Source organism: Culicoides brevitarsis, chromosome 1 (assembly GCF_036172545.1).
Source record: "Culicoides brevitarsis isolate CSIRO-B50_1 chromosome 1, AGI_CSIRO_Cbre_v1, whole genome shotgun sequence".
Taxonomy (NCBI): domain Eukaryota; kingdom Metazoa; phylum Arthropoda; class Insecta; order Diptera; family Ceratopogonidae; genus Culicoides; species Culicoides brevitarsis.
The window spans coordinates 23,573,905-23,592,617 of NC_087085.1; the positions used below are offsets into that span (position 1 = coordinate 23,573,905).

General features: G+C 28.0%; 4 protein-coding genes across 10 annotated transcripts; 2 read left to right on the forward strand and 2 right to left on the reverse strand.

Moving 5' to 3' along the window:
- Nucleotides 1–781: 781 nt before the first annotated feature.
- Nucleotides 782–17,113, reverse strand: LOC134838317 (protein tipE). 3 transcript variants are annotated; one of them, XM_063853820.1, is made up of 6 exons: nt 17,066–17,097; nt 11,794–11,901; nt 8,884–8,984; nt 8,524–8,802; nt 4,388–5,676; nt 782–2,166 (listed from the first exon to the last, which is right to left on the reverse strand). In XM_063853820.1, the coding sequence occupies exons 5-6, from the start codon at nt 5,560–5,562 to the stop codon at nt 2,103–2,105; spliced, it is 1,239 nt and encodes a 412-aa protein (XP_063709890.1). In that variant the 5' UTR covers nt 5,563–5,676; nt 8,524–8,802; nt 8,884–8,984; nt 11,794–11,901; nt 17,066–17,097; the 3' UTR covers nt 782–2,102. The 3 variants fall into 3 exon arrangements, with proteins under 3 accessions (XP_063709890.1, XP_063709891.1, XP_063709892.1); XM_063853821.1 differs by lacking the exon at nt 11,794–11,901 and having other exon boundaries at nt 17,066–17,113; XM_063853822.1 differs by lacking the exons at nt 8,524–8,802; nt 8,884–8,984; nt 11,794–11,901; nt 17,066–17,097 and adding an exon at nt 6,182–6,410.
- Nucleotides 6,632–10,479, forward strand: LOC134838316 (uncharacterized). 3 transcript variants are annotated; one of them, XR_010162353.1, is made up of 4 exons: nt 6,632–7,052; nt 7,138–8,592; nt 9,155–9,295; nt 10,259–10,479. XR_010162353.1 is itself a non-coding variant. In XM_063853819.1 (2 exons), exon 1 carries the CDS (start codon nt 7,248–7,250, stop codon nt 8,580–8,582), a length of 1,335 nt encoding a protein of 444 aa, XP_063709889.1. In that variant the 5' UTR covers nt 6,632–7,247; the 3' UTR covers nt 8,583–8,592; nt 9,155–9,407. The 3 variants fall into 3 exon arrangements, 1 of the variants encoding a protein (XP_063709889.1); XR_010162352.1 differs by having other exon boundaries at nt 6,632–8,592; XM_063853819.1 differs by lacking the exon at nt 10,259–10,479 and having other exon boundaries at nt 6,632–8,592; nt 9,155–9,407.
- LOC134838319 (protein tipE) lies at nt 10,485–16,450 on the forward strand. 3 transcript variants are annotated; one of them, XM_063853825.1, is made up of 5 exons: nt 10,485–10,740; nt 10,807–10,920; nt 11,236–11,611; nt 11,675–11,911; nt 12,130–12,288. In XM_063853825.1, exons 1-5 carry the CDS (start codon nt 10,641–10,643, stop codon nt 12,176–12,178), a joined length of 876 nt encoding a protein of 291 aa, XP_063709895.1. In that variant the 5' UTR covers nt 10,485–10,640; the 3' UTR covers nt 12,179–12,288. The 3 variants fall into 3 exon arrangements, with proteins under 3 accessions (XP_063709895.1, XP_063709894.1, XP_063709893.1); XM_063853824.1 differs by lacking the exon at nt 12,130–12,288 and adding an exon at nt 14,766–16,450 and having other exon boundaries at nt 10,485–10,920; XM_063853823.1 differs by having other exon boundaries at nt 10,485–10,920.
- LOC134838320 (large ribosomal subunit protein eL32) lies at nt 17,080–17,746 on the reverse strand. The gene is made up of 2 exons (XM_063853827.1): nt 17,602–17,746; nt 17,080–17,525 (listed from the first exon to the last, which is right to left on the reverse strand). Exon 2 carries the CDS (start codon nt 17,517–17,519, stop codon nt 17,115–17,117), a length of 405 nt encoding a protein of 134 aa, XP_063709897.1. The 5' UTR covers nt 17,520–17,525; nt 17,602–17,746; the 3' UTR covers nt 17,080–17,114.
- Between the last annotated feature and the right edge of the window lie 967 nt (nt 17,747–18,713).

Consider the following 18,713-nt stretch of genomic DNA (forward strand, 5'->3'; position numbering starts at 1 on the left):
CCGTTATCTGATTGCCATGTAGGTATATTTTTTTAAAATTTCCTTGAATTTTGAAACATGAAATTTAGACAAAATAGTTATCTTTTACTTTTTATGAGATGATAGATAGATAGATATGGATGGCTCCACCGCGGATCTCAAGATCCTATTGTGTATGAACTTTGTCCAACGAACAAAGCTCACGCCTTCCAGCGGTATTTAACTAAACTAAATAGGGCGCCATCCATTTACGGCGTCGGAAGTTTGAGGATGGGGGGGGAAAGAAAAGAAAATACGACTTCGCATAAATTCTCTATGGTTAAGATTTTTGAATGAAACTGATGGTTGGAAACGAACCGCTTGGCCAGAAAGGCTAAATACAGTCAATGCCCCCATATTGGGACAGCACTCAATTCGGACAGGTCCCCATATTCGGACACCAAATACAAGGGAAATTTTAAGTCAAAAAATGAATTTACCACTAAATTCAACATTTTTCACCTGATTTCATAAAAATATTAAGAAAAACAGGAATTAAACATTATTTTTCTTTATTTGCTTGGTGCCCGGCTTTGGTAACACATGGTTCTCAATTCGGCCGATTTGGTTTTTTCAGCTGCCGAATATGGGGGCATTGACTGTATGTGATATTTTTGTGTTTTTAAAAAATTTTGAATTATTAATAAACAAATTAAAAATAAGGCGAAAATAAATTTCGTCAAAGATGGACATCAAAATAAAACAAACAGAAATTGACTTTTATAGGTAAATTTAAAATCCTAAAGCAATAAAATTCATTTTGATTGTTATAATTTTTAGTACATTCATGTTTGAATACAAAAAATAGATCTATAGTTGAAAAAACCCTAAAGCGAAAGCAAGTATTTTTATCAATATTAATTTATATTTTGTTTTGTTTATTGTTTTGTTTAATATAATAAATATTATTAATATTTTTTTCAATTAAATTTTAATCATGAATGAGCAATGATAAATAAGAGAATGGAACACAAATAATTTTTAATGAACCAGAATATAAATAATTTTAAGATTTATTTGGTATCAAAAAAGGCAGCAACATTAAATAATTAATAACTTATTCACAATATCCCACGTTTTTTGAGCTTATGCAAGTTAAGTATTTGCATGATACAATATTTTTTGACACCCTTATAACATAAACATATTGTATCGTGCTTCAACCCTTATCATTTTATCAAACATGATCATAAGATTTTTTTTTTGTTGAATGAATCTATTAAGTTGTTTCAATTTTTTTTTTATTTAATGACTTGTTTTTTCAGATATTATTTTTTTGTGTTTCTAAAATCATTATGTAGTTGTAATTTTTTAAAAGTCTTGAAGCTTTTTATATTTGACTAATTATAGATAATAATTTTTAGTGAAAAATTATGAAGATTTTTTTACAAAAAATATCAACAATTAAAAAATTATATATTAGTTTATGCTCTGTCTAAACTAGAGTTTAAACTACTATAAAACGCTAATTATTGTAGTTATCTCTAATAATTTTAACTACGTAGGTAACTCCCGCAATTCTGTGTGGATTACTATCTACTGTTAACTCTCTAATTCAGACAGGACACACTTTCATGATATTCTTGGAAAAGAAGTAAGTCAAAATACTAATTTAATAACAATTTCATAGAAAATGATTCAACATTATTTAATAAATAAATTTAAAAGATACAGGTAAAAATATTGAAGTTCTTAAGGAAAACATAGTAAAGTTTTTAATATTTTTTCATTTCCGTTTTGATGAAAAAAAAATTTTAAAAATTATTTGTATAGTTTGTTGTATTCACGTCTGTAATATCGTTTTAAAAAAGAACCTTTAGTTTTGTAGTTTAGATAAAAATTTTATATTTTTTTTTTTTTTTTTTTTTGTAGCGAAAAATGAAATTTTTCATTAAGATTTGAATTACTTTTATTTAAATGAAACTTTGATATTTGAATTTTTTATGAGCGATGTGCCTCGTGAGGTTTTATTTTATTTATTAATTTAAATTAACAGTTTTTTTTTCTCTTTTTTTATTAATTTTAAAAAAGGCTAAATTGATTATAATATTTTTACATTAACTTTATAAATTGAAAAATACATTTTATACGGCTGCTATTGGTCCTGGAGGAGTTGATATAGATGTTGTCATTGTTTTGCTCAAGGTTCTGAAATATAAATACATATAAATTTATTTACAATAAAATTAAAAAAAAATTATGAAGTAAACACGTTAACAACACAATTATTTTAAAAGATATTGAAAGCATTCACTGAACCATAAAAATTTACTTTTTATTAATGATGCCAAAAGCTCGAGCTTTCTGAGGCTCGAACCTTAAAACTAATACAGAAAAACTCTAAACCTTTATATTTGCTTTCAGTTTTGGGTATATTTGTTTAAAACTTGTAAACTGAAATACAAATATATGTTTATTTATTTATTGTTTAAGTATATGAGATTATTTTTTCAATATTTTCTCAAATGGCTGGACTTCAAAATAAATCAATAATATTGATAATTTCAGTCGAAAATTGAAAAAATCCTTTTAAAAAGGCTTAATTGTTTTAATTGAAAAAAAGTTGAATTATTGAGTTCTGTCTTTAAGTCTTTTACAATTTAATAACAAAATAGAACAAACAATTCATTACAAAATCAAACAGTTGATGAAAAATAGAATTTTAAAGAAAAATAATAACATTTGGCGGCTTTTTAAGTGAATTTTGAATAAAATAAATTCATTAATTTTTAAAATTATTTAAAATATTTTTGACTTTTAAAGGCTTGAAGTTCGAAAAGCTCGATGATCAAAAGCTCGAGCTTCAAGCAAGCAAGCCCAAGCTTTGGCATCACTACTTTTTATAGAAGAAAGAAGAGATCTAGAATCTACGGCACATGAGCTTGAATCGGATCTGTAATACACCATGTTCACCCTTGTAGAATGGTTGATTATTTTCAAAAGATCAAAAAATAAAATTACGAATGGCTTAGTTTGCGTAACCTAAATATTATTTTGGACAATCCATTTAGAATGCACATATGTACATGCTGGCCATCAATAAATATTTTAATGTGTTGAAATTTGCGAATTTGGCATATTTCCATGATGAGAAATACATTTTATTTAATTTTCAATTGTTTTATTTCAATAGAAATGCGAAAAACAACTAAAGTCTTAAAGAATACATCGCAGATAAGCATTTTTTGAACCATTTCAAGTTTTTTGTCTGTTTTTTAGCTGTAAAAATATATTTTTAAGCTCGTAGATACTACTCAATAGTCTATCAAACTATTTTCACGTCAAAAAATATTCATCTGAACAATGATTGTACGTTTTGCTATCTACAAATAGTACACACCATACAAAGAAGTAAAAATCAACTTTTTTGTTCCTTTTTTGGTTCAAATTTACTTTCGTATCCAAATTTTTTAAAATTATAGTCAGGAAAAAATACTCTTAAAAAACCTTCAATGAAAATCAACACACATTTTTTTTTCAACTGATGATAATTTTAGTAGAAATACATTGAAGTTTTTGAAGTGTTCTATGGCCCCTTCGTTAATGTCACATGAGCTTAACTTTTATATTTCATATTTTTCAATTTATATATTTAAGTAGGACAAATTAGTAGAACTTTGAAAAAACTAGTTTTGTCCATCAAAAAAGAAGAAACTTTGAAACTTCAAAAATTTTTAAAGTTTTAAAAAATGTTATCGAAAACGTATCGAAAAAAGTTAAAAATTAAAGTTTTTTGTTTTAATTTTTTCTCACCATAGGTTTGTCGTCTCGAGTACATAAATTCATAAAAAAAATTATAAATAAAGCGAAAACAAATGTCACCAAGCAAAAATTTCTTATTTTTGGATTGTCATCGCGATTAAACAATCAGATTTGGATTTCTTTAAGGCGAATAAATTTCATATTTGTGTAATTTGTTCCGTGAGGATTTTCATTGATTCTTAACATTTATTTATACTAGAAATACTAGAACTTATTTCCAAATTTGAACTCAAAAGTGAAGAAAAATCAAACAAAATCTCACAGAATAAAAATTAATTTAGGTCACGTGACTTAAAAAATTGCCCCATCAAGGATCGAAACGTGATGCTGTGATATTAGTTTTAAGTATTCTATTTATTTTGATATTCTTTATTGTTAAAATATGTGCCTTTTTAAAGACCCTTTAAAAGTTTATAAAATTATGTATGTAACTTAAGTATAGTCATCTCATTTAAATTAAGTCGAAGGAATAAAACATTAATGTATTGTATTGTGACTTAAAAAAATTTTTTTTCTACATTTCAAAGAATTTCGGTATTTTTAGAATGGAATGCTATGTAAGTACATTATAAATTATAATTTTTAATGCTTTTTTTTTGTTACTTACCCTGGATTCGAAACTGAGTTTGACAAAGCACCTGTATCTAGACTATCTCGCGATAACTCATCAACCATTCTTACTTTAAGTTGATGACCAAATGAATTGATGTCCGTAACTGAATTAGGTGTTAGAGATTTTGAGTTTTTTGTTAACAATGTACCACCATTTACTAAATTAATGTCTATTGCATCTAAACTAGTTGATATACAGCAATTTTCATCTGTTGTAGCTCCATCAACGATTGCATTGTCGTCTGCTTCTCCTGTATTTACATCCTCTTCATTATCAATTTCTATGTCATCATCTTCAGCAATTTCTTCGGCGTTTTTATCTAGCGGTGCATCTTCACTATCTTCATTATAAATGACAAAATATGCAATTGCTAAATATATTACAGATATAATAAAAGATGGTATCGGTATAGCCATTGCTAATATCAATTTAATTTTGTTAGTTTTTAAATTCAAATCTGTAATTACTATGCTGGGATCCACTTTAGAATAATAACATGTAAAATTAGTTCCAATATCTTGATGTTTTTTATTCCAAATTGTGCAGTTTAGAAAAGGCGGGTAACCACAACCTTTTACATTTGGAAAGATTCTAGCACCAATAAAAAACCATTCTGAATCATTTCCTTGTAGACCAGTACCATCACTATATTCAACTAAATTGTCACCTTCAAAAACCAAGCCCCTACTTGTATCTAAATTGATGTAACTATCATCGTACTCCCGTATGGCGCGTTCTACTCTATAATTGGAATTAGAGGACGTTGAGAAACTCTTAGGTATTCGGAAATAATTGCTAGTAAAATCATTATTAGCAAGTAATGCTTCTCTACGTGGCATAGAGTTATTAATATTTGTATTTGTTATATTGACACCAAGCTTATAACTGACCCGTATTTGTGTACACTTAAATATATCTCGAGTACATCCTTCACGACAAGATGCCCAACTACAATTTGATGCGGAAAATAGATCCAACCTATCGATCGTTACGCAAAGTGCTGGATTCTCGTCGAATTGCATAAAAATTGTCGTAAAAGCTGGTTCAATGACAAATGGTACCAAAAACAAAAATCCAAACAAGCTAAATGTACCGAGTAAGATAAAAAAAGCAGTCGTATAAAACAAAGCTTTTTCTTTAAAAGTGCGAGTATCTTCCTCAACCTCCATTTCAGGTGTTTAAGCACTCTTTATCCTCTTTTTTGATACTTTGTAAGTTTGTATATAAAGCAAAAATACGCATATTTTATTAATGGTTAGCCAGGAAGTAATGTTTCGGTTACCCTTAAAATAAAAATATAATAGAATTAATGCAATCATCAATATAATAAATTAAATAAATAAATTTGGTTCAAAAACAATTCAAAATTATCAAATCTATTATCTAACATATAATATTCATTACACAATATATATATTTTATTATATAACTAATATAATGTCAAATAATTAACTTTACACAAATATTAAATTTTAAGTAGGACTAAATGAAATGACAACATAATTAAAAATGTAAAAAAAAATCAATATAACATTTATGGCGCCTTTTCTGGAGAAAATTATAATTTTACACATGTTTTATTGTTCTGTTACTTTGCATTAAAAAATGACTTTAACTTATATTTTATTGAAAATAAATCAAATCACTTCACATAATGTAGGCAAAAATTTACTTCTTTTAACGTGACATTAATGATTGTTTGAGAATTTAATAAATGAATTATAAAAATAATTATTTCAATAACGAATTTATACCTAGACAAATACAGTGAAAGCGAATAATTTTTACCTTGCGTTTTGTGCTTAAAACTTATTTCCATTATTTTTTTATTATTTTGAATTCAATTTTTTAAATTCATTTCAATCAATGATTTTAAAAAGTTTTTCATTATTAATTAAAATATACTTTTAAAAATTTAAATATTATAAATTTTTTATAAACAGTATATACACAATACAATATATTTTTCTGTTTTACTGTGTTTGTGTAAGAGAATACATAATTTGAAAACATAAAGAACATTAAACACTGAGGTTTCACAATCAACTGAAAAATTATATTTTACTTGCAAAAAATCAACACATACAACAGCTGAACTGTTATTGTAATACAAAACTGTTTCATATAATCAGGCGCGCACGCATCTATTCAGAGTATTAATAAAGGACAAAAACGAGAATAATTACAATAAGGTAAAAAGAAAAAAAAATTTGATTTTTACTTAAATGGTGTCTTTAAATTGTGTAAGAAAAAGGAGATTTATAAAGCATTGTTTAATTTTTGAACATAATTACAGTAATTAGAGGAACGTTAAATGTTTTATTATTTTTTTAGATCGATTACTTTTCAGAAATGCGCTTGCGCTTTATTTTCATGTTCTATCTAGACTATAATGTAGCAGCACATTATTCATATATTGTGACTTCATAACAGTATTTTCCACCCCAAGATTATGGTGAAGTGAAAAAAAAAAGAAAAAATTTAAGAACAGAATTTATCAAAATTGAAGAATTTATGAATTCTCCTTAATTACTTAAAATAAAAATTTTCCTAAGTAATTAATATATTATTTAAAACAGTTCAACAATAAAAAAAATATAAGACAATAATTATCGATAACAATAACTACTGAAGAAATCTAAATTTAGAAATAACAGAGGTGAACAATATATGAGCTCTAAAACTACTAACAAAATGTAAAAGTAATTATGTTTTATTTTCAAAATTCATGATAAAAATATTAGCCAAATAGCCATTTGAAATTCAAGCTGGCAGTTGCAAGAACTTAACCAAAGCTGGTTAAGTGGAAAGACAATTACTAGTTATATCGATGAAACATTAAAAGAAAATCAATATGGGTAAAAAGAAAAAGGTTAATCCAGAGGATTTAATTATTCCACCGCAAGATCAAAAAATCTGTTGTACAGTTTTCATTTGTCAAATGGTGCTAATATTAAGTACAGTGTCTATTGTTTATCTGACCGTTGCTATTTATGTACCTTCATCAAAAGCATTCAGTTCAGGAATCAGCGAGACTCCAGTAATGTGTACTACTACAAGGCTTGTAAATACAGAAGTATGTGATTGGGGATCTTGTGGAGAATGGTGTCTAAGTAAAACTTCTGGAGCTTGCCAACAAATTTTCGTCAATTTACGTCGGAACGGTAGCAATATTATTTTGAATAATTGTACGAGCTCAGCGAACAAAACATGTTATGGAATTGACCAAGAAAATGCAAAAAAAGCACGTTGTATTCTTGATGAGTGTAAAAATTTAACAGGAACATTTAACTGTAGTGCCGGTAGTTGCATCAATATAACAGATGCATTTGATTGTGCTTTTCATAATTTAGAGTCGCCGTTAAAATGTTCTGGAAGACGAGGAAAAATTACTTGTATCGACATTCAAGGATTATTTACATGCAATAGAGGGAGCTGTAGTCGTATTAAATCGCCTTATAACTGTGACCGAAGATGCTTAGACATTCCAACCCGTAACAAAAACGCTATTATATTAAGTGGTGACAAGGTATATTTATCCAATTGTGCAAGTGCTAGTGATTCTAACTCATCAAAGGAAATATGGAACGAATCACAGGAAAATATATTAATGGCATCTTGCTATAGGATTCAAAACACATCACTGGGTATCGAAGCCATCGATTGTATTAATGGTTCAACATTGGAGAAAAATGCATTAACTGATTTAACAAACTTTACACATTTGAGTAATTTGCACCTTTTTTCATCTAAACCAAATCGAGATATTGCGCCACCTGATTATGATCTAACAATATCCAACCACTCTAAGTTGATGATTAATTTAGAAGGTTGTGTAAACACATTAATGGATGAGTGCAATAAATTTATAAAAGAATACGGTAAAGATGGAACTGATCATAATGCTCGTGCTCGTTTTCCCTGTTTTTATGCAGAAAATGACCCAGAAACAGTTGTGGCACGGTTCAGTCTCGCAGTCGTAGAAAAGCACTTCGTTATTGGTTTCTTTTTACCTGTTTCTTTAATGATTGTATCCTGTTTTACAATATTTATATGTCAAAGAACCGTTGTCGTAGGTGATGATGCTAAAATGCGATTTAAGGCATGCGGCGAAACTGAAAGTATATTACCTAATGATGGACCAAATGGAACAAACGACGCTGGAGGCATTAGTGCTATGGCTCTTTGAGATCCATCACGTAAGCGATTACAACTAAGATAAAACAAACTTTGCGATATTGCAGCGCAAAAAAAATTGAAACGATTACAAAAATGACGATTGAGCTAAAATTTAACAAAGATTGCTTTTTTGACTCATTTTTTTTTTATTTATTTTAATATTTAAAAAGACTTGCGATAAAATACAGGTTTTTAGGCAAGCTCACCTTCAGAAGTCTGACGTATCTATCCTGAAATTATTTTCGAAAAAGAAATCAAATATTAATTTTTTATGAATATACAATTTAATACGTATATTTATGTAATATTACTTTTGTAAAATAATAAATCCATTAATTTTAAAATTAATGTAATGCTTTGTCTGCAAACCAATGTTGTAAACGATTACGTGTGTGGATCTCGATTTCTAATGCTGTAAATAATTTAAAATAAAAAAAAAAACAGTTTAAAACTTTGTAAATTTGAAGCTCCATCGTCTACTTATTTTTAAAATTTTACTTTTTAAATTTAATCACACCATGAACTATAGAATCATGAACTGATGATTCAACAAGCACCTAAAATAATTTCATATTTTTGCAGGCATTCCTCTACTCCAAGAAGAAAGTCCATCTCATCAAACTGGTATATTTGCTCTTCAATAAATGTGATTCTTGACTTTAACATAAACATGAAAAATCGCATCAGAATTTTATGTACATTATTTTTATTCCGGTAGTGATGGTAAATAAATAACAATACTGGAGCTTTCCATTCAAAAAAATACCAAAGTCTCGGATTTTAAATTTACTTATAAAAATACAATTCTGATTGTGGACCTCACCACCAAAAAAGAAGAAACTTTTGCTTCAGCAACATTTTTCTCGCTTCATTTTTTAAACTTTATGAAAGATTTAAGAGTAGTTCATTGAGTTTGGTACCACTCGTGGAAATGAGGTCCTCCGTGAGTTGAAAGAACTTAAAAAAAGGAGATAACACTGCGGTACCTTTCAATGACACACAGACTTTTAATCTAGCCTTATCCTAACGAAAGGTTTGAGGCACCCAGTTTTGAGCTTATTTTTCAATTATCTCGAGAAATTCGTGGAAAACGAAAATCATGGTACCGCAGTGTTTTCTTCTTTTTTCAAGTTCTTTCAACTCACAAAGTTTGAGAAAAATCGGAGGACCTCATTTCCACGAGTGGTACCAAACTTAAAGAATTATCTTCTATGAAAAAATTAAAACCCGAGTTTTGGTATTTTTTTACCGCATTTCGAAGAAAAAAATGCGGTATTAAACTCGACTTGTCGTGTGCGTGTGTGTCACCTGTGCCTCAATTTTTTTTTGTTTCCAATATGGGAACTATTGATAACTATGAGACCTATGGGAGCTATGGAAACTTTTAGGAACTATGGAAACTATTAGGAACTATGAGACCTATGGGAACTTTTGGAAACTATGGGAACTTTTTATGAGACCTATGGGAACTTTTGGGAACTATGAATGCACAATAGGTGTGTGGACAGTCCTTTGTATTGTGAGGTGTAAAAAATATAAAATGAAGGGTACGAAAAGCAACATCGAAATGCGGTATAGTATGTCGTTCTATAGACGACTACTTTCTCTATTTTTTTTAGAATGGAATTACTCTACTATTAATTTAAACATCTATTAACGTATTTTACTTTTTTTGTATTATTTTAGCTAATTTTTGTTCAATCATATCAATATGACATCAACATAAACAGTAAACAAAGGAAAAAATAATAACATGTATTATTTTCAAAGAAAAAGTGATGCTCTCTATTTCTAATCCTATATTTTTGTGGTATTTTTATTGTAAAACACTGCAACAAATTAATTAATTAGATTTACATTCTTACAAATTAAGCAAATATAAATACTTTTATGAGAGAGGAATGCGTGATATAAACTAGAAATCAATGATATACAAAAGATAATTTTGGAATAGACTTATAATTTTTATAAATTAAAAGATTGAATACATATTTAACAATACAAAACATTGTTCATCTAGCAAAACCTTCTGTGTGAAATTGATCTCAAATTGTTTTAATATTTTGCAATGAAATCAAACAATGACTTAATATCAACATTATCTGCAGAAAGCATTACTGCCAGCAACAATTCAACAAAAAACATCAACAATAACAGCTTTCAGCAAAGTAAAATAAACACGAATTCGGGGTTTTCACATGTTATTCATTCATCGGTATCAATTCGATCACAAGATAACAGCTCTCAAAATACACAAGCTTCAACTGCTAATTTGGATATTGATAAGGACTTAGAAAAAGTAGAGGATATATTAGAAAAGGCTAAATTTTATACCTCGTTATGTTTAGGTAGGAAATTTTTAATTTTAAAATAATTTTTTAACGACAAATCGCATATTGTTGAATTGGCTTAGAAAAAAAATTTCATAATATATGACTTGTCCTTTATGTCAAATCTCACACATGCAAATAACTTTTTTAGCCACAAATGACCTTGAAAAATTATGTTTTGTTGAGGGAAAATAAGTTTTTAAGAGAAATTTAAAAATAATAGATACCTAAAAATCATTTTTTTATACTTTAAATATGTGCGATTTATCATTTTCGCTCTTCAAATATTTGTTAACAAGCATATATTAAATTATGAATTTTTTTATATCTAAGGAACAACTGCAATTCTATCGGTATTTGCATTTTTGTTTTTAATTCCGTTTGTTGTTGACCCATCAATATCGGCCATTGTGGCTGATTATGATCCAATTCCCGTTACTTGCATTACAACAGATCATATTTATGCAACTTCATTATCAAATTGCTCTTGGGCATCTTGTCGAGAGGGATGTACCACCACACCAGTTCGTTGCCACCAAATTCTAGTAAATTATTCTAGAATTCCTTATAACGAATGGGACAAAATGGTTACAAGGAAAGAATTAGGTTCAGTTGAATGGGATGTTATGGACACTAAACTATTAATAAATACAGAAGGATGTGGATATCCGCCTAAAGTAAACTGTACAATTTTTGCTAAGGAATATGGGTACTATTTTTTCAAATTACACTATAAATAAATATTTTTTTAAATATTTATTTTTTGACACAGGTCATCACGCATAGGTGATATATTTCCTTGTTACTATAGTCGTGCATATCCAGAACAAGTAGTCATTAGGTATTCATGGGATGATAATCTTAAACATTTAATTTTGTCTTTGGTAGTACCTAATGTTCTTTTTGCTGTATCCATTGCTGTTTTGAGCTATTGGTATTGTCCATGTTGTGATAAAGCTTGTCATAAAAATCCTAGAGTATATGCAGAAAAGTATCCATCTAAAGAAAAGTGAGTATGATTTACTTTTTAGTATGTAAGTTAATTATTATTTTTTAAAACAAGTCATTTAATGTATGGTACCATTTAAGTTTTGAGGAAAAAGCTCTTTGTTATTTTTCATTATTTTTTTTATACCAACTAAAGATAAAAATAGGTTATCCAAACAAGTTTGTCCAAAAAGAAATTTGATTAGAAAAAAATTAATCTACTACGTTTTTTTACCATAGCAAACTACTTTGTGACGATGACGATGAAGATGATGAAGTTGATTATTAACTAATGTAAATAAATAGAGCATATTTACAAATTCTGGTTTAATTGCAGTTAAACATCCAATAAGACATTTTTTACTCGATTCATAGATAAAAAATAAATTTTAGTTAAAATTTAATGGTACAAAATAATACCTAATTATTTCTTTTATTATTTATCTATTTTTTTTTAATTTGGTTATCCTTAGAAAAGGGATAAATATATACACAAACATATATTTATTTGTATAACTTATTAAGCAGAATAAATTAAATTGTAGAAATATATTAAAAGATAAATGAATATTCAAAAAGTTTTCAAGCATGCACGTTTTGAATATTATAATCTCTAAAATGGGCAGATCTAAAAAATCTTAAATTGGGCATAACTTTGAAATTTCTTTGGGATTTCTATGAAGTTTAAACGAATTTTAATTTTTGTGACTTTTGTTCTTTTTTCAGTTATTAAAAATAGTAACTTTTTAATAATATAAAAAAAATTAAATTACACTGTGGAACAAAAAAAGAAAAAAGTACCATCCGGAGGAAGCCGGATTAAGGCAGTAGCAAATTTTATGCACTTTTCCATTGTTGTATATCAACTTAATCGGAACTCAAAATTTGAAAAAATGTACATTTTTGATTAAAAAAATTGCTGACCTTTCATAAAATCCGTAAAAGTCCACCAAACCGCTTGGTTGTGTTTTTTTTAAATTGTAGTAAATTGCATCCCCTTTCAAATAAGCTACATAATTTTTTGATTTGTCTTTCGCATTTTTGACCTGAAAAGTTAAAAATATCTCAATTTTTTGGGAAAAAATTCACATTTTTGTGACTTTAAACTACCATAACTCCCCTAAAAATTCACCAAAAATCAATAATTTTTTTTACTAATGCGTAAAATTTCTCGTAGCAAAAAAAAATTGAAACTGTAGTGCAACTTATGGAAGTTACCTTGTAGAATGTCAATGAAAACCTTTAAAAAATTCAAAAAGTCATAACTTTCTAAGCCCCTGCCTTTTTGGATAAGGTCATATAGATTTGTTAACACCTACTTTAAGACTGCCATAAACCGGCCTCCTCCGGAGGTTACTTTTTTTTGTTCCACAGTATTATTATAATACTTAAATTAGTCCCGTGGAAAATAAAAATATTGTAAAAACTCAAAGCAAACCTGAAAAATCTTACAAAGAGAACAAAATAAAATGTCATTAAGCGTTCGTTTTAATGAATGCTTTACAATCTTAAAATGTCAATCATTTCGTCAAAATATACTTGTTTATCATAATATCTAAAGAGCTCAACTAATTAAATTTCATGTTTCAACATTTAAACAACGCGAATAAACCTATCATGGCATCAAATATAGAGAAATATTACTCAAAAGCATTTTAAAAATTATAAGATTTAAAATATGAAGAGGTAAAATTATTTATATTTAAAAATTCTTAGAAATGAAACATTAAAGTTTGGTTTAAACAAAGTTTAAAGCATTTGACACACCGGTTTAAAAAATATTTTTTGTCTTCGGAAAAGCGAAGGACAGTGATGTTTGCAAAAGACATATTGTAAAAAAAATTTGAACAAACTCTTGTAAAAAGAAAAGAAAAAGTAGTCGTCTAAAGAACGACATACTTTACCGTATTTTGATTTTGCATATGTATCTCTGCTTTTCGTACTCCTCATTATCATACTCCTCATTTCACAATTTCATGCACCTCATTTCCCAATTTGGTACTCCTCATGACACTTTCACATTTTGATACACCTCACAAGCCAACACCCAGAAAAATTTAATGTAGAATTTCCATTAAGTGTGCCTGACTCAGGATGCGTAGTGGAGATTTACCATTACTTGAAATGCTGATTTACCTCTTATAGTAGTTAGGCTAGCCCTTATAGTGCATATGACAACCCCAACTAATGGTGATCCAGCATTAGTTAATGCTAACCCTTTACTAATGGTAGATCAGCATTGTGGCATGTAGCTGGAGTACCATGATTAGTAGATGTTCTAGCCCTTAATCTATGTTGGATTTTCACTACTAATATGTTGGCCAGCTGGTCCCTCAATGGTCTCTCAGCATTGATAAAAGTTGGGTTACTCTGAATAAACACTTAGAAGGGCGGTTTTTAATGCTGGGCCATTTAATCATGGTAGATTACCATTATATAGGTATTCTGAGTGAAGACCTCCCATTGACCTTCAGGGTCCTCATATGACTAAGAGTTACTAAAAAAAATTTTGGGGCACAGCGTAACTGACACACACACACACAAACACACACACGACAAGTCGAGTTAAATACCGCATTTTTTCTTCGAAAGGTAAAAATATGAACTTATATCAGAACATTTTTTTTAAATTTTTAAAAATTATTATTAAAAATTTCCTGCCCGAATACATGAGTATTACCCGGTTCTTACTTATAGGATTTCAAGTACCTGATTTAGGAGTCTCAGATGCAAATAAATTTGTGATAAAAAAAAATATTAGACTCAATTTTAATTTTATTTGTAATAAATATATTTTTAAAATTAAAAGCAAAACTGAGAAATAATAATTTTAATAGATAATATTTATTTTGGCTATTATTATTGAATCCTTTAAGAATCAACTGGAATGAATTTGAATGTAACGAGCAGAAAGCTTAATAAACATGTCGTATAATAACTCACAAACTTCATGTGTATCAACGTTAATCACAACGGAGCTCATATTTCAAGAAGTTTAAAGAGGATATTTCAAAGGAACAGCATTAATAAAAAAAATCATTTAATTAAAAAAAAAACGCATTTTATGATGAAAACGAATAAGGTAGAAAGTTCAAATATTCCGAGAACCAATTTAAAATGATCTGTAATATATTTAAATTTTTTTCTTATCTTTTTGAGAAATGAAATATGTATTGAATACAATTTCATGAAACATCAATGTATTATTTAAGTAAGGCGAATAAATTTAAAATATCAATTTTTTGTCGCCCCTCTCCGATTCTGTCGAAAAAATTCAGGGGGGAAAAAATTAAATATAAAACTAAAACATTTTTGACATTTTTTGTAATTGAAAAAATTTTAATTTGAAAAATTACTGTTTGCGATAAAATCATACAAAAAGCAAAAGAAATTCACTTTTCCGAAGACACAAAATATTTTTTAAACCGGTGCAAAATATATGAATTTCTTGGCCGAGATGTCGAAAAATCATTCAAAATCATTGAATGGGCTGGCAAAAATATTGAATGCCTGGCCCGACTTTTTTTTTTAAATTTCTCGTGTTTGAACAAAAGGATACTTTTTTGCCTAAAAAATTTCATTTTCCCAACTTTGAGGCTCTTTGTTTTTTTTTTGTTCAAGCTGGGAAATTTCATGTCTTTCATTTCAATTTCTTTGAAACGTTTACTGTTGTTTAGCAACTTAGCGCCTGTGATTCTGATATTCGTTTTGATGTTTTCAGGCGGGCGTTTCTGTGCGGTAGAAACAAAGTAGTATATCAAACATATACTACAAAAATTCAAAAAATATTTATTTTTCTATTTCCCCCTTATGAAAATCCTCATGGGACAAAAATATGAAAATATTAAATTTATTCGCCTAAGTATGTATTTATTATAAAATTATATCAAGTTATATGTAAATAGGTTTAACTCTGTACTAAGTAGGTAAACATTTTATTTTGTTAAAACTTGAAAATTAAAATAAAATAAAAAATATAGCATTTAAAAATAACAAAGATTGTTTTGAAAATCAATTTCAAAGAAATTTTAATCATGATTTTTCACCAGACGATGGGTGAAAAAAAGTAAAATAAATAAACATATTCGCTTATGATTATTCTTTTACAAAAAAAAATGTTATCATATTAAGTCATATTAGGTAGTAAATATTGAATATGAATTCAAAAAATAAGCTTGGGATGATTTAAGCAAATCTGCATAATCAAATGATTTAAAATGTATAGATCCTCCAAAAACTTTTCGTTTCGCGTTTCCTCCCCCATGATTTTTATCAAAAATCACCATGGAGAATATAAAAATTATATATATTTATATTTTGAAATATTATTTTATATTAAATGGCTGATTTTGTAAGTTTTGATAGCCTTTTTTTAATATCTTGTTTTTAAACAACTTTAACATTTCAAACTAATTTAAAGTTTATTTTTGAATAAAAAATCAAGAAGTAATTTTTACCCATACAAAAAATATCTACGAATTGAACAATTTTATAATTTATCCATACGAAATAGTACTAAAAACGAATATCTATATAAAATTTATATCTCCCATGATTTTCATTTCAGAATTATAACGCGAAACAGAAAAGGTTTTTGAATCACCCTATAGTAATTAACATATTAAAAAGTTAATTTAATATTTGTAGAAGATAAATAATGAAATTGTTTTATAAAATTCTTCTAAGAACGAAACAATAAAGCTTTATTCTGTTAAACAACAATAAATTCTTTTACATCAAACTATACCTACAACCATTTTTATTTCTAGCCAGACTTTATTTTTAAGCGCATTTCAAAGGGATAGAGTGAACAGTTAACTAAATTGACCAAGTGAATCACAAAGTTAAGTAATTATCGAAATAATCTCTAGAGTATGTATTATATTGTAGGTATTGACATACTCTAATGTTAGTATTCAACACACCGTAAGACTCATTTAATGTGAAAATATACTTTACTTCAAAAGTGAAATTGTAGACATATTTGAATTCTTTAAAAAGTGAGTAGTATTTATCCTTGAAATATTTTTGCTGCTTTTAAAAACAAAAAAAAAACTTTCGAACAAATTCTATGGATCTGTTACCATATTTCAAGTATTCGAAATTCCAATCCAGATTTGTATTCTAAATTCAATTTAAAATGTATGTAGTTACTTTGTTTTTTTCAAATAATTACATAAAAAGACTGGGTTATGTTCATCAGATTTCCATGTTTATTACAAGCCTTATTCATTTTCTTGAGAACGAAGTCTTCCGGCTGCATTTGAAACTTTGATGTTAAGTTGCTTAGCACGTTCAACGATCTCCTTTCGTTTCTTCGACGAAACTCCATGAGCAATCTCGGCACAATATACTCGGTTTTGCATCATTAAAATTTCTAGTTCACGCAAATTGTGTACTAAAAACTTCTTGAATCCATTTGGTAGCATAAAACGGGTTTTCTGGTTGGAACCATAACCAATATTTGGCATCAAATATTGACCCTTGAAGCGACGACGAACACGGTTGTCAATACCTTTAGGCTTACGCCAGTTTGAAGCCAATTTGTCATACCTGTCGGATTGATGACGAATAAATTTTTTTGTCCGTTTCTTTACGATTTTCGGCTTGTATGCTGGACGAATAGCCATTTTGATCTAGAATTTAAATTATGTTTTAATATCATAAACGAACTAACGAAAGCCTCGCTATAGTTGTACACAACGCACTCACAGTAGCCACGTGCAAACAAATCGATTTTTTTTCCACAAATATTTTTAAATCAAATGGCGCCGTAAACAATGCACGAGCTAACTTACAAGATACAACATAGCTAAAGGCTTGATGTAATGCGTAAATATTTTAAAATAAAATGTTATAAATATAAAAAAATTACTTTAGTAAAATATTCTTGTGTTGTTGCAAGAACGACCAAAAGGAAAAGGAAGTGACGTTAAACACAAGTGACATTAGTTGATCCAAATCGGCATAAACCTTTCTATTCTTTTACGACTGAATCGCCTTATCTAATTCAAAGTAGTGATTGGAACAATATTATTTTTTTATTTAAATAAATATTTATAATTTAATATATGTATTAATAATAATAATAGCTTTTTATTTCAATTTCTTGATCGCTATATGGAGAATTTCATGTTTTCTAGCCATTTCTACTGCTTCAAATCTCAATGTAATGAGATTCAAGAATTTCATCATTTTCGTTACTTCTTTTGATCATGCCTAAATTTTTGATAAATTTATTTTGACTCACAATATTTGAACTCTAAAAAATTTTTTATTTTTTTTTTTTCTATTTTATTTCACTATCTCTCTCGTCGTTCTCTCAGTAAAACACTCAAACTAGCAATCTGCCGGTTGGATGTTGTGTTTTAATGTGAATGTATCGTGGAATCGCTCCCGCAGCATATGAAGAGATTGGTCTGATAATTGACTTGAAGAAGAGACTTTTGTTTTTTACGGTCAATTGTGACTTCCTATTAAACAAGCTGTAGAGAATTCTGAACGCTGCATGCTACTTTTGTAACACTTTTTCTGTGTGTGTCTTATCCAAGAAAACACCCTAATAGCGGACAGATTCGTCTTCCCATTCTACTTCTTGGTCGTTAATTTGGAACTCTCTTGGTAGTAATTGTCGTTTGCGGCGCTTTGAGAAGAAAATTGTCTCTGTTTTACTTCCATCAATTTTTATTTTCAATTTTTTATAGTAGTGGGAAAGTTTTTTGCTGCATTTTCCATCCGATTAATGATTGACTTTGCATTGATTTTACCTATGTATTGTGAAATATATATAATATCGACAATAATTTGTTTATTGCAAAAAAATA